The sequence below is a fragment of the Camelus ferus genome, chromosome 10, assembly GCF_009834535.1.
Source record: "Camelus ferus isolate YT-003-E chromosome 10, BCGSAC_Cfer_1.0, whole genome shotgun sequence".
Taxonomy (NCBI): domain Eukaryota; kingdom Metazoa; phylum Chordata; class Mammalia; order Artiodactyla; family Camelidae; genus Camelus; species Camelus ferus.
Window position 1 is genome coordinate 59,315,093 of NC_045705.1, and position 15,442 is coordinate 59,330,534.

A 15,442-nucleotide genomic window follows, 5' to 3' on the forward strand; every position below is an offset into this window, starting at 1 on the left:
TGTTCCTTTACTTCTGGACCTGAGCCTCGTGGCTTAAGAGAGGAGTGTGACACTGGAGGGCAGGGGATAGGGATGGGAACATGGCTAGAAACAGGATGTGGAGAAGACTCAGGGCTTGGTGATCTGCCCCCTAAACCTCTAGGAGATGTGAGTGACCCTGCACAAAGCCTTAGAATTGGCACCAGAGAAGGAGGGGCCCGAAGTTCTTAGGCTTTTTCAAGTACAGCAAATGAAAGAGAAGGGGAAGAGAAACATTCACAGAGAGATGTGCAGAAACAGAGGAGCTGGAAGGAGAGGCCACCACTGGAGGTTTTTCCAGCTCTCCAGGAAGTTTGTCAGCCTGTCCCAGGCATCCCACACCTTCCTCTCCCTTCTGCTATCACGAGCCATTATATCTGTCTCTTCTATTCAACTGTGAATTCCCAAGAACAAGGACCAAACCTCAGTCTATTTGTCTCTGAACTGTCAGCACAGGGTCTTGCTCCAAGCAAGTGCCTGCTGAAGTTTGAATGAACAAACAAGCAAATGAATGAGAGCCAGGAGGGGAGGGAGAGGTGGTCTCCCTCTTAAACAAATGGCGCTGGCTTTGATTAAACTTAGAAGTTGCCAGGTGTGTTTCCAGCTCCCTTGCCCACTTGAGTGCCCCAGCCACACTTCCCTCAGAGACAGCCTCCTGCCCCATGGAGAACCCTGGACCAGGCCTTAGTCCCGCTGGGGTCACTGCTTCCCAAGATGGCCAGGAGTGATCACAAGGACTAATCAGGGCATCCTAGAATCCACAGAATTGACCTGAGCCCCAAAAGGGGCCTTCTTGAGGCACACAGGGATCCTTAATAGATGTCCAGAGAGTGAACTGACCCCTTAGATTAGACCCTAGGGTGGAGTGTTGTCAGAAGAGTTAGAATCTCTCTCTGGATTCTGGCCTTGAAGGAACCAAGGGCTGGAGAACAGCGACATGCAGCAGGAAGTGAGGTGAAGACAGGCTAGGGGGCGAAAGGGCAGGGGGCAAGGCGAGAGGCCTTGCAGCCAAAGGGTGCCTCTCAGGAAAGTCATAACTACCATTTATTGGGTTGCTCTAGGCAAGGGCTCTGTGTTATATGAAAATGTATCAGCTCACTTCATCTCAACAGTCCTAGAGGTGGGCATTATTATCCACACTTTCAAAAGGAGAAGAGAGCCACTGAGGGGTGAAGTTGCCTAAGATCACACAGCAGGAAAACACTGTCTAGTGTCTGTGTACTTCCCGTGATGCTGAGCTGTGTTTGGTGGATGGGGCAGGGACTCAGTCATTCACTCAATATTTACTGCAGGACAGCTGGGTGCCAGGTCTTCTTCTGAGCACTCGGGCCATAGCAGTGAGTAAGAGACAAGGGTTCTGCTCTCACGGAGCTTACCTCCTAGCAGGGGGAGGCAGACTATAAAAAATAAACAAGTAGGAACAAGATCATGTCAGATGTTACATTTATAATAGGAGTAAAACAGAGTAACGTGATTGTGTTAACAAGATTGGGCTATTTTAGAAACAGCTGTAGAGAAAGCCTCATAAGGAGGTAACATTATGTTGTGAACTGCAAGATGAGAAGGAATCATTCCTGGGAAGATCTCGGGGAAGAACATTCTGGGTAGAAGAACAAGTAGAAATGAGTTTGAAGTGTTGGCCCAGGGAGGAAATGAGGTTGTAGAATAAGGCAGAAATCAGATCGTGTAAAGCCCGCAGCAGGCGATTTGAATTTTACTTTAGGTTCAACGAAAAGCTGTTGGAGGGTTTTAGATGCTGCTGGAATGACATGATTAGTTTCATGCTCAGAAAAGATCCTTCTAGCTGCTCTCTGGTGGACAGATTAGAAAGGGGTACGAGGAGACCCTGTGGGTTGCTCGTGTAGCAGCCCGGGTGAGAGAAGGAGGTGGCTTAGATTAGGGGGAGCGGGGATGATGGGGAGAAGTGGAGGGTTTTGGGGTGTATTTGGAGGATGTCGGCTATAGCTCCTCGAGCTGAGGAAACTGTATGTGTGAACTCTGGGAGGGAGAAATGAATTAGCTTCACTGGATCACAAAACTTGGACTTGGTCAACTGGACCGCATGATATGTCTGGAATTTTCTGTTATGGTTTCCTTCCTGTTTTTGGCTATATTTCATAAAGTTCTCTTTGAAAAGGCTGATTGACCTCAGATGTGCTAAGGAAAACCAAGGGGAGGCAGGGATGGGGGGTTATGCCCCCATTGGCATCAGGTTCTTCCTGGGGCCAACACAGTAGAAGCAGTGGGGAAATCAGAGGAAAGGACATCCAGAGGAGTGAGACCTTAGTGGTCAGAGTCAGGAGAGGGGCTGGCCCCTGCCCCCTCCAGCTCCCAGTGTTTCATTAAAAGCTCTTCTCTGCTCCCACCCTGAGTATTGTTTTAACAAGACAGGCTCTCACAGGTCTTCCTCATTCTTCTCTTGGCTTTGTGCAGGGAGAGGGGCTAAGGGGCTGGCTCCAGCTAGGAGTTAGGTACCCTTCCCCTAAGCACCAGCACCTGGACAGAGAGAGCTATGGACTTCATGCCAATGGGGCTGGACCCGAGGCAGCTGATCCAGGGCCAAGGGGGTTCAAGTCTCCCTTCTTCCCCATCCTCTAACTCCATACTTGTCTTGGGAGTTCTGGACCACATGAGGGTCTCATTTATTCCACCTAGTTGACTGTACCAGGCCCTGTGAAGGGTGCTGGGTTGGGGTGGGCTGGGAGGAGACAGGCAAATAAAAAGATCTGGTCTCTGCCCCAGTTTGTACATCCTTCTGCAAGACCCTGAACTGGGCATGAGTGAGTGCTCAGGAAGACCTGCTTCCAGGGCTCCATCAGGGAGGGGCAGTGACTGATAGATACAGATAAGCATTTTACCTGGCCAACAGTGATCAGGAGAAAGGGACAGAGAGACTTACATGGCCTCCCAGAAGAAAATACTTCCAGGTAAGGGATCAAATAAGGTTCCTTGTGGAGGTGGCATTTGGGCGAAGCCTCAAAATATAAATATTTGGACCAGTAGCCTTGGGAGAATGCATCCTAAGGCAGGGGGGCAAGAGAGGAGGCTGGAAGAGATAGCACAAGGAAAGGAAGGATTAGGAGGTCAGGTCAGAAAGGCTCTGTCTTCTGCTGCATGAGCACAGGGAGGCTGGCAGCAGCAGGAAAGAAGGCTGGATGAGAGATGGGAGGCCCGGGTATGCCTACGTATTAGGTACTCAGTAGTGAAGTGATGTGGCCCCTGGTCCCTCAGTTGCTGCTGACAGAGCACTATTCTAGGGGACCTGGTTCCAGAGTGCTCCTCACCCCCAGAATCAGGCTGTCCTCCCTCCTTCTGGGGTGCCTTCTCTAGAGGTCTCTCAGACATACTTGTCACAGGTGGCCAGGTGGCCAGAGGAACCTACCTCAGAGCAAGTGCAGCGCAGGCAGTACATCAGGCCCTGTGGCTCCAGGTAGGGGTGCCAGCTCTCGCCAGGGGAATATCTCTTTCCATGGAAAAGGCAGAACATGTCTGGGCCTGGCAAACCAACCAGTGCTTTGTCAGTTCTAGGAGACTCCAGTCCAAAGTCCCTGCCTCATCCCTCCCTCTTTCTGGCTCTAGGAAGGATGTCATCTGGACGACTCAGGCAAAAGAGAATCCATGGGATGTGCTCTCCTAGTCAGGGGGCCAGAGTTTGAAAATCAGCTTGACCACACACTTACTGTGTGACTTTGGATATGTCACTGACCCTCTCTGAACCTTAACACTTCTCTCACAGAGTGATTAGGAGTCAAGCAGTGAAAGTGCTTTACAGATTTAGATTGTGGTATAAATGTTAGTTATTATGATTAGATGTATAATCTGAGGCCCAGAGACGGTAAACTATACCTCTAAGGACACACAGCAAGTCAGTTATCAAGCAGGTATGGCAGCCGAAGTCTCCTGACTCACAGTGCAGTGCTCTTTCTGCCCTCATAATTAAACTTGCTTCCTTTTCCTTTGTCCCATTTTGCTTATTTATTTACTACATTTCTGCACCTTCTTCTCCCTTGCCCTCTGCTGCTCCCCTGCCTCCATACACACACACACACACCTTCTCTGGGCCCTGTGACCTACCTTTTGAATAATGCCACTGACAGCAGCTTTCCTGCTCTCATACTACACTGTGTCCTCATATCTCAGTGAGCTCTGAGGAAAGTGTCTGAATTGGGAAAACAAAGTGTTGCCTAGCGAAAGGTTGTTAGAAAGCTGACTTTTAAATATCCTTAAATATAGTCATTGGTACTGTGACTGCATATCAATGGATTATTTTTGTAATCTGCATATCAGTTTTCAATATGTAGATGAATGCTTCTAAAAATGATTGAAACAGTTTGTTTCATTATGTGGGTTAGCTCTCTCTCCTGCAATCCTGCTTTCCTGAAACCTCCACCTCTCTCTCACCTCCAGTCAATTGCTCAGTCTTTCAAACTCTCTAGAACACTCCTGACCTGTCACCAGTTCACCACTTAGCCCCAGGTCAGGGCTGAGTCAGGCGCTAAGGTCCCCTTGCCCCACCCTTCTACCTGGCCATGTCCCTGCCAACCCTCCTCCACACAGGTACCTGGTGATTTTTACAACCCAGAGGGGATGCCATCATTCCTACAAAAAACTCTCCATTATCTGAAGAATAATCTAAGCCCTTTTAGAGGGAGAAACTGGGAGGCCCAGCACAAGGTAAATGTCCATAAAGATGTTGTTAAACTAAACGAGGTGGAAATTTAGAGAAAGGAACCAACATTTTTTGATAATATTCCCTTTATGTAAATTACTTAATTATCTTATTAACATCAATGTTTTGGGGATTAAATTGGATAATGCTTGGATAGTGCTTACTTAGCCCAATTCCTGACACTTAGTTGAATGCTATTATTATGATAATTATGGTAACAATGACCCTGCAAGATGGACCTCACCATCTGTTCATGATTCAAGAGGATCTGGTCAGTTTTAGAGTCATTGGGACTATTCCCATGATTGTGAGAAAACTAGATGAGAAAACCAAGGATCACAGAGACTGAGTGACTTGCCTGTGGCCACCCAGCTATTAATTTGAACCTAGGACTCCAGGTTCCCAAGCAGAACTCTTTTCAGCACACCTCACCCACTATGGCTTTTTGCCCAAAATCAGGGCCTAGAGGTTCCTTCTCTCGGCCACACTGACCACCATACCCCATTCCTTATTTTTTTTCTCTTGGTCCCCGGTTGGCCTAGAATCTAGAGGTTGCCTTTCATGCCTCCTCCTACACACTGTCTAGACCTTCACACTTTCTGAATCATTCTTAGACATTTTAACTTGCAGAATCGCAACGCACTTAAAGTGGTACAGTAGCGGGGTCGGTTCACCCACGAGGCAGGAATTCCCTCAGTGTTGGGGTGGGCTGGAGTGCAGCCCCCCGCACACAGCTCAGAGGACAGGAGCTAAGGGCTGTTCCTAACCTTCGAAAGTTTCCTTTGTGAGAAGCTGAGACCAGCCACCCTCTGGCTCCCTGCACTGCTTCTGCCTCTTGGGCCTCCCAGAGCAAAGATTTGAGGCCATGGTCATGATGCCTTCAGAGTCTGTGCTTCAACGGCCACTGGGGACCATAGCTTAGTTCCCTCCCCACCTCCATCCCAACCCCCCAAAGTAGAGGGGGAATCAGACAGCAGATCCCGTTCCCAGCAAGGCCCCGGCTGGCCTGGCCCGGCTGGCCTGGCCCGTATCAAATGAGCTGTGTTTATCTCTCAGCCTCCACTGGCAGAGAGGGTGGGACACAGGCCCAGCTGGGGTGCTTGTCAGAGCCAGCCCAACTCTCCAAGGACTGAATAATGTCTTTCTTCCTCAGTCTCCTCCCCGGACCAGGGAAGGAGGCGATTGCAACACTACCGTGGCCTTAGGTCTCAGCCTCACTGCTGAAGAAACCCTGTCCCAGCTTCCTTGGGGCGGCCCTGTAGCCTGGCCCCTGTGCCAGCTGGCACCACCAACCCCTCCCCGCCTGCTCAGATCATGAAAACAGACAGAATGTCTCATCCCCTGCCCAGGCCAGGAGCCCCTGCCCCCTACCGACCAACCTGGCAGAAGCTGAGAGTGTGGGGGGCCTGGCTAGCTGTCCCTCAACCCCAGGAACCACAATCCCCACCCCACTATACCCCGCAAGTTTCCAAGGTCAGAGTCACAAGGGAGGGTGGCATTGCCTGGAGCTCCCTCTTCTAGGGAGGTGAGTGCCTGAGGCCATGCCAAAACCAGGCAGGAGGAGGAGCTGCCAGGACCGCAGGCTGCCCCATCCCCATAGTCCTGGCACTCGCCCCATCCTTGCACATGGCTGGTGGAAGGAGCTCTGGTTCCTTGTGCCACAAATTCACTGTGTGACGTTGAGGAAGACACTTTCTTTCCTTCTCTGAGCCTCAGTTTCCCATCTGAAAAATAAGGGCCGGGGATGAACTTTGATCTTCAAAGCTTTTCTGCACAGATAGTTTATGAAGCCATGATCTCAAAATTCTAAGACTCCAAGGCTCTAGGTTTCTAAGATTCAAGATTTGAGAATTCCAGGTTTCTAAGAGCCTATACTGCATTATAAAATGAAGCTTCTAGAGTTGTATGATGTTGTAGTTCTAAGAGTTGTTCATTTTAAGCTTCCATGATTCAGGGCATGTTGATGGTGCCATATGCCTAGGTTCTCACGGTCTCCAAGGTGGGCTAGGATGAGGTTCAGGCAGCCAGCGGGGCCGATCCTGAGTGACAGGGAGAAGGAGACAGGGTTTGTCTCTCACACCCCCTCCCTTCCCATCCACTGCCTCTGGTCCTCTGGGTCATTCCCACCCCAGCCCTGGCCCTAGGCCTGCCCTGCTTCCTCTCTCCCCTCGCCCCACCATATCTCACCCCACCCATCGTCTCTCTCTGTCTCTAACTCGGGGGCCAGCTTCACCCTCTCTCGGGACTTTAGGAGTCAATGGCCCCTGGCAGTGATGTCTAACCCAGGAAAAAGACATTAGTGCAGGAAGTTTTTGTTTGAGGAGGACAGTTGGCCCTGTTCCAGGTTTTAGACAGAGAAGAATTAAAGTGGGACAGGTTTCATGCCCCTCAAAACCCCTCACTCAGTGCACATGTGTAAATAGTCCAAAATCCCTGGCTTTGGAATCAGATATGCTGGGGTTCAAATTGGATTTGGCTTTTATCTGCAGCCTGCTTTCAGATAAGCTATTTAAACATTCCAAGCCTCAGTTTCCATATCTGTTAAGTGGGATTAGAAATAATGTCTACCTTTGGGGGGTTATTGCAGAATTAAATCAAATAATATATGTAATATGCCTAATGCCTTCCACATATTAGATGTTCAATTAAGTGTAAGTTAAAAACAAACAGACAAAAAGCAGATCTGGGTGCTGACCCCAAACTTCCCTAACACTCTGTTTCTCATAGTCTTCCTTTTACTCCCAGAATTCTATAGGAAGCCCCCAGGTACCTATTAGGGCACAGATATCATGGTACCTGCCACTAAGGTCAAATCTCCCAGGTTTCAGCCTCACCAACCCTGTTTCCTCTGGTTCCCTGCACTTTTCGAGCCTCATTCACAAGCTAGATTCCCTCAACACCACCTCTGTCTACACAGATCTCGGGCTGGCATACAGAGATGACAGTGATCAGAAAGGTTGAAGGAGAGAATGGGAGGGCAGGGGTGAGAGGCCAGAGGTCAGGCTAGAGAAAGAGGCAGAGGTTCACAAAGGGCCTTGAGTGCCCCAAGGGCAAAGGAAAGCCACAGAAAGGCATTCATCTGTATGCCCCTGGTCAGGTTTGCATTTTAGAATCATCACTGGGGCTGCAGGAATGGAGAATGGATTGGAGGGCAAGACTAGAGGCAGAGAGAGGAGAGGGGAGGCTGCGACAGTCATCTGTTTTGAGATAATGCTGGCCTGGCCCAAGGTGGAAGCAGTGCTGATGGGTAGGAGTACAGATCTGAGGAAATTTTGGTAGGTACAGTGGGTAGGCTTTCAGACAGACTAGATATGGGTGGACAGGGTGAAGGAGCAGTCAAGGATGCGATTCAGGTTTCAGGCCTGCATAACCAGGTGAATGTGGGGCTTTTCGCACAGTAGGCAGTAAATGTTATTATTAGTTTTGATATCTTATTATCATTAGTAATGGTACCATTTGTTCCTGCTATTCATTTATTGAGCATTTTGTATATCAGGTCATACATGTCCATGGGCCTGGTACCTGATTAAATAAGACACCAGTCCTCACCTACAAGGAGCTCATAGTCTAATGGAGAAGACAGATATAATACAAACAGTTTGACAAATGCTGTAATAGTGGAAGCAAAAGGTCCTCAGGGACGGCTTCCTTGAAAAGATGCCTGTGAAGGAGTTAACAAAGTAGAGATGTGCAGAGCAGAAGCTGCATGCAAAGGCACAGGAATGGGGCTGACCGTGGTTCACACAGGCCACAGAAGTTGGCTGGGCCTGCTAGGTGCTAGCCCTTCTTTCCGCAGGAAGCATCCACTTGGATAGACCACAGCTGAAGCTCTTTACCTTGCTTGACACTGACTTAACGTGACTGGATTTAGTTGATGTAATCTGAATTCAGGGCAGCGATATTTACTAGACAGACTCTGGTGTCTGTTACAGTGTTATCAAGTCACCCCAGCCTGTCATGAGCAGGCTCCCACCAGCTTTCCCAGCATAACTCTCTGCAGTAGCCCTCTTTTCAGTCTTACCTCTTCTTGCTAAATTTCTCTCTCTCCCCCACCCCCACCCATGCTCCTTCATGCTTCTGTGCCTTTGCACATGCTGTTTCCTCTGCCTGGAAATGTGATTCCCCATCTCCAATGTTTGACCAACTCCATGTTCTTCCAAAGCCTGTTTAGGTGCCACCCTGTGAAGCTGCCCCAACCTTCTAGGCCATTGGTCAGTCCTTCCTCGAGGCTCCCACAGAAGTGAGTTCAGCCCTCCATCACAACTCTCATCAGGCTGGATTAGAAGTACTTATTGAATGGGTTCTTCTTCCTTACTAAACTGTGAGCTTCTTGAGAGCAAGGACCAGATCTCATTCATTTTTGTATCTCCAGTGGTCTACGAAGAGCCTACGCAGAGTTAGTGCTTGATGAATGAATGTACGGTGAAAGAATGGAGTTAACAGAGAGGGGAGGATCCAGAAGAGGAAGTGATTGATGGTCCTTAATCCTGGAAACCTCCTGCTTTAACAAAAAGAGAACTTCATTCTGCAATAGGAAAATGAAATCCCTCTCAGCACTTTGACCTTGCCACCTAACAGGAATTAGTTTGAGCTCCCTTTTCTAGCTCCTGTCATCTGAACTCCCAAACTACCCACCAAACCAAACACTGTGTACAGAAAGGTCAGGAGCCTGGGCAGGTATGAGGATGAGCGATTCCATGATCTTCACATGTAAGTCAAAATTCCTGAACTGTCTCATCCAAGGTCATCCCACAGTCTGCCTTAAAACTCCCGTGTTATGATAAAGGACTCTTAGGGGGCCAGTCAGGACTGGGAATTCTTCCAATAGGAAGCAGAAAAGACAACCAGAAAAAAGCTTCTGGGCTGCAGGAGAGGCTGGATACCTCTGGAAATGGCCCCAGGTGGAGCTGGGACTGGAACTGTGGCTGGCCTGTCCCCAGCCTGCAGGAACTCAGGAAACCTGAGCGAGCCAGGCTGCGTGGGAATGTGAGAATGTTTACATTTTTTCCCTCATGCCCACACAGCCATACTTTATTCATTTATAGTCCCCTTTTCACACAAACTTGCTCCCCTCTAAGACATAAGCTGTGCTCTGGGCACTGGCACCCGAAGGCAGAGGCCTCCTAAGGGAATCAGAAGCAAACCTCGGCTCTTCAGTGGCGGAGCTGTGCAATCTAGGGAAAAGGCCCTCACTTCTCTGAACCTGAATTCTTATCTGGCACATGACAGATGTTTGGGAGCCTAGAAGGACCTCAAAGGAGAGAGTCATCAAACCAGGAAAAGTTGCTCTGTTGCCTGGCAAGGGTCAGAGGGCAGAGAAGAGACTGTTTACGTTCTATTCTGCCTTGATGTCGATTAGACATACGCACTTAGATTCACAGAATCTTAGAAGTTAGGGACCGAGAGATGATATCCAATCCTCTATTTTACAGAAGTGGACACTGAGTCCCAGAGAGGACTGGAACTTGTCTAAGGTCATTGATTTTTGCCAGCACAAACTCCAATGCCAGTCTTCGGATCTGGGTAGGTGAGGGCTGCTTATAGAAACACCCATCCCCAAAGGGACAGGACCAGAAGAAATGACTTTAGATTGCAAACAAAAGGATTCAGGCGAGACACACACAAAAAATCTTGACTACAAAAATGGGTAACAGAAGAAGAGTATGGAACAGGCTTCTCTGGGGTGGGATCCTGCCCAGAGGCAGGGGAATGCCTGCAGTGATCTTTGCAGTGCAGCTCCCAGGGGCACTGCTTACATGCCAGTCCTTTTCTTTGGGAGTCCAAGGGATTCAAGGTCTCTCTCCCAGAGCCTGGCGCCGTGGCCGGCGGCTGGGGGAACTTGAGAGGCCAGTCCTGGAACAGGTGCAACAGCTGGAGCAACTGCACAGCTGCTGCCCGGCTCCAGCTCAGCAGCCTGCAAGCGAGTGAGTGAGACAGAGACCTCTACTGGTGGGAGAGAGGAAGTGCAGAACCTTCCAGATAGACCTGAAGAGGGGCCTGACTGGAGCCAGATGTCCAGCTTTCCCTCAGGTGCCCCCCTACACCTTCATGTACATCTGGACAGGTGGATGGGTATATGACTAAGCTGAACAGCAGGGAAGGGTCCCCACTGGCATATCTTCCTCTATATCCACTGTCCCAGGCCCTCTAGGCATTTTCTGTTGGTGTCTGAGGGTCTGTCTGTTCACTCCTCCCTGGCAGGGCAGGAGTACCAGGCTGCATACCCACACTCCCCCAACTCCCTTTTCCAAAAGTCAGAGTGGACTCATAATCAAGGCAACAGAATCTTTGGATTTTAGAGTCTTAGAATCACGGGATGTTAAAGCTGAAATGGTTCTCAATGATAATCTATTAGACTCCCAACCATCTCATGCCTTACAGCTGAGAAAACTCAGGGGCAAAGAAGGGCAACTGGCCTGGGTCATGGTTGGAATTGGTGGGAGAGCCAGGGCTAGAACCCTGAACTTCTGATTCCAAGTTTACCCTCTGTACCACATCATATTACAGGAGCTCCCTTCCCACCCCATCTCTGCTTCTGGGGTGTGGGATTTTGTCACCTGGAGAAAAAAAAAAAAAACTTTGATTCCCATAGTATACACAACCCTTGGAGATAGAATAGAGGGGCCGATGTTTTTACCTAGTAACTGACTCTCTCCTGCAATCAGGATTGGATGTAGGGAAAGAAGAGAAAGCAGAAGCATGCTGGGCACCTTAAAAGGGGCAAGGGGCAATCAGTAAGGGAAGAGCACAAGGAAGAGGAGCTGACATTGGACAAATCAATCACTGGAGAGGGATCTGAGATTCTAGGCAGATTCTCATTCCACAGAGGCATTGGGGGATGAGTGTCCAAAGCAGTCGACATCATGCTTGCATGCATCGCAGCCTGGGACTGAGATCAGCACTGGTCAGGGACCCGCCCTGGGTAAGGGCTCTAGCCAAGAGTGGAATTGGGTTTGATCTATGGTAGCATTTGAGGATTAGGGCTTGACCTGTGGCTGGAGTTGAGACTCAGTCTGGGCTGAGATCAGGGCTCAATCTGTGGCTGGAAATAGAGCCAAGGATAGAACAACCTTTGTTTGAATAACCTTGTACTTTAACTGAGGAACAGGCTGCCACACATGTTCACAGGCCCTTGGCATTTTGCACGACTGGGCTACCTCAAGAGTCAGACACCAGGAGGGCTTGAGAATTTCCATCTGTTGGCTACATTTCTGAAAGCACCTAAGATGTCACCAGGAGACTCCTTACCTACAACAGGCCTGACATCTTACTAACTAAATTGACTAAACTAAGATGAGGACCTTTATAAGAGATCTTCAAATAGGACCTTGGAAAATGACTATAGGATTGTTTCTAGATTCATAGATTGTTAGCATTATACAAAGTGAGGCTCAGAGAAGGGAAGTGATTTGTCCTAATTCACACAACCAACAAGCGACAAATTAGAGATTAGGATCCAGGCCTCTGTTCTTTTCTTTAATAAATTTGATGTGTGACCTTGGGCAAGTTACTCCCCCTTTCTGGGCTTCAGTTTAACTATAAGGATTGGTACATTGAAGGGTAGAAGCAGATGATTTTCAAAGGTTCTTCCAGCTCTGACACTCCAGGATCTTAACACACCCCTCTGACTACTAGTCCACCTCACCTTAACTCAACAATTCTGCTCTGAGGTTTTTCTTGCATGTCAGGAGCTAGGCTCCAGACAAGGAGAGATGGAATACAGGCAGCACCTTCTGAGAAATATGGGTCCAAAGGCCAGTGGAGGGCAGAGGAGGGGAGATCAGAGTGGGTCAGGTGACAGGGAGAGTTTGCTTGCAAAGGTATGACCTGAGCAGAGCTGCAGTGGGCTGACAGGCTATGGGAGGCAAGGAGGAGGGGTATGAGTGGGTCATGAGCAATCTGCATAAAGATCTGATTCCAGGACATCTTTCTAAGATGCATCCAGGGCAATGGTATATGGAGAAAAGCCTTGGGGGTTAAGAGTGGTGTGCCAAGTGGAAGGGAGGCTGGCATGGAGGGCATCCTGTGCTAAGTCTCTTTTAAGAAACAACAGGAAGCTGTTTGGAGGAAACCTCCCGGGCTCAAGGAGGGGAAGGAGACTTTTACTGAGTAGGAGGCATTGTGCTGGGCACATTCACGCAGTCACCTTCTTTAATCCAAGAAGCCTTTGGGTTCCAGGTGAATATGTGGCAGACAGATGCAGAAACTGAGGCTCAGAGAAGTTGTCACTTATGAGTCACACAGCTACTAAGGGGCAGAGCCAGGATTTGAACCCAACACTGGTCTCTCTTCAGGACTTGTTACTAAGGACTTCTGTGAGTCTCACGCTGCTGGCAGCCCAGAGATGACCAGACATACAGCCTGCCCTCATGAGCAGAGACAAGAATAAAACAAAATCCAGCACTGCTGGCTCCAGAAAGTCACATGCAAAAGAAGGCAGATGGGGGAGCTGAGCTGTGGGGTGGGAAGAGCTCTAGGCTGGGAAACTGGGGTCTTCATCCCAGGTTTTGCCCTCAGCAGCCTGGAGTGAGTCACTGCCCCTCCTGGGCTTCGGTTTCTTCTTTGAGTATAAGTCAAGGTTTGAACTAAGCTCCTTCCTTCTTTTTAAGACACTCTTTGGTTTTGTTTTCCATGCTCAAAGCGTTCCAAGAGATTGGCAGAGGGTAGAGCGTAGGTTCACCAGCCTATCGTGGAAACACTGAGGAAACTGAGGTTCAGGGAGGTTGTATAAACTGTTTGAGGTTACACTATGTCCAAGTGGAAAAGCATGAATTAGGGAATTGATTTTTTCAAGAACCTACCATGCACCAGCCAGTTGCTGGTGCTAGCTGCTTTACATGTTTTCTTGAATCTAATCCTCCCAACAGTCTTGGGATTTTCACTTCCTATTTTATAGATTAGGCTCAGAGAAATGCCCTCCATGCCTGCCTCCTACTGGCTGATACTCAGCAGATCTGGGATAGTGAAGACCCTCATCTATTTCACTTGTGCCCTGCTGCCTCCCAGAGTCTCACAACTCCAAATCAGGGTTCCCTCCAGGTGCTGTGGGGAGGGAAAGAAAGCATAGGATTTGGAATTGGAGAGTTCTGGCTTTGGACGGCTCGCTAGCTCTCTAAACTTGAGCAAGTTTCTTCTCTCAGTCTAAGTTTTCTCATCTGTGAAATGCAAATGATAAAACCCACCTCCTGGGAGTGCTGTGAGGATCAAAAGAGAAAAGGAATGGGAAGGTTATCCTAGTTGGCTCTTCTTTCTTTCCACTGGCTCTCTTTAAATGCAATAGCCTCTTCATCTGCATCACACCCTTGCAGCCAAACATACCCAGCTCTCTACTAGGAATAAGCATGTGCCCTCCAAAAAAAAAAAAAAAAAAAAAAAAAAAGCACAGTGCCCTGTATTCTCTTCCACCTTTTCCACTGCCCTGGGTGCCCTCATCCTCAGGTCCATGGCAGCAGCCTCCTTGGCTCTGAGTCTTGCCAAGTTCCCCTCAGTCTCCCAGACTCATCAGCCGACACTGGTCTGCAGAGGAATCTCCACCCTCCCAGCACAGGTGCTCCCTGGATGACTGTCAGAACAGGCTGGGGTACCAGGTCCTGGAACCTTCCCGCACATCCCAGGGATGGCATCCCTCTTCTGCCCACCCAGCACACCCACCCTGCTACTTACGGGCTCGAGCTTGGGAGTCCAAGGGGAACCAGAGCAGCGCGAGTCCCAGCAAGGAGGAGAGAACCCTTACCTCGGGAACCATCCTTCCTTCCCCCAGGGCCAGGCCGCCAGGCATTGAGCCGGGAAGGGAGTCGGGAGAAAGTGAAATGAGCGGGGGACACTGAGGCACAGCGGCACAAAGCAATCCACAGACCCAGGGAGGGTGGCTGCTCCGGTGGAGAGTCTGAGAAGGGTCAAGCAGATGGTGAGGATAGAGGAGGTCCAAGGTGGGAATAAGAGAAAGGTGGAAAGAGAACGAGGGAAAGAGATGGAGAGATTGAGGAAGGTATGCAGGACGGAAAAGCGATTAAAGCAAGGGAGAAGGTGAGTGGGAAGGGTGGAGAAGAAAGACGGGAGAGGACAGGAGTCTGCCCAGCGCGCAGCGCTGGGCGAGGCGCGAGGGACCGGCGAGCTGTTCCGGGCGCGCGGGCTAGAAGTCACCGGCGCCCGCTGCTCGGTGGGCTCGGGGTCGGGCCGTGGGGTCCTGGGGCCCGGCGGGGCGGCGGTACCGGCGGCGGCGGCGCGGCGGCCGCGGGGGGAGGCTGCGCGCAGGCCGGCTGTGCACGCCAAGGGCGCCAGGCGCCGCGCTCGGGCGCATTTGTACTTTGCCGCGGGAAGCAGGCAGCCCCGGCCTGGCGCTGGCCTAGCGCTGGCGCCTCCTCTGGGGCACCACGGGCTCGGTGGATTGGCCACCCGAGAAACAGGCCCACTTTCCCCCCTCCTCTCTCGTGCGGGTCTCTGGGACGGACTCTCCAGGCGCGGCGCCGAGAGGAGGCGAGGGGGCTGGGGAGGGGGAAGGAGCCACCCGGGCCACGGGTTTTAACCCCTGACTCCCCGCGGCGCCCAGAGTGCAGGAGGACGGACCCAGTTAGGCTTTAGGGGGAACTTTCGGGTGGGGAAGGATGAGATGTCAGGGAGAGAGAGGAGAAGCGGGCTGCGGAACCGAGAGGGGCTCAGGTTAGGGAGCCAGGAGGTGAGTGCACAAAGCCCCACCTCTGGTTGGAATCGGGACACTTGCTCTTCTTAATTCTGTTTGTAGTCTTGGCCACTCCA

General features: G+C 50.3%; 1 protein-coding gene across 2 annotated transcripts in view; it reads right to left on the reverse strand.

Annotated features, from left to right (window-relative positions):
* Nucleotides 1–15,163, reverse strand: part of CHRDL2 (chordin like 2) — a 32,819-nt gene extending 17,656 nt beyond the window's left edge. The window contains exons 1-2 of one of the 2 annotated variants that reach the window (XM_006181581.3): nt 14,351–15,161; nt 3,401–3,513 (exon numbers count right to left, since the gene is read on the reverse strand). In XM_006181581.3, coding sequence (XP_006181643.1) covers nt 3,401–3,513; nt 14,351–14,465 — 228 coding nt within the window. In that variant the 5' untranslated portion in view covers nt 14,466–15,161. Of the gene's footprint in view, nt 1–3,400; nt 3,514–14,350 lie in introns of both variants that reach the window. The other variant, XM_006181582.3, reaches the window with a different exon arrangement.
* Nucleotides 15,164–15,442: the final 279 nt, after the last annotated feature.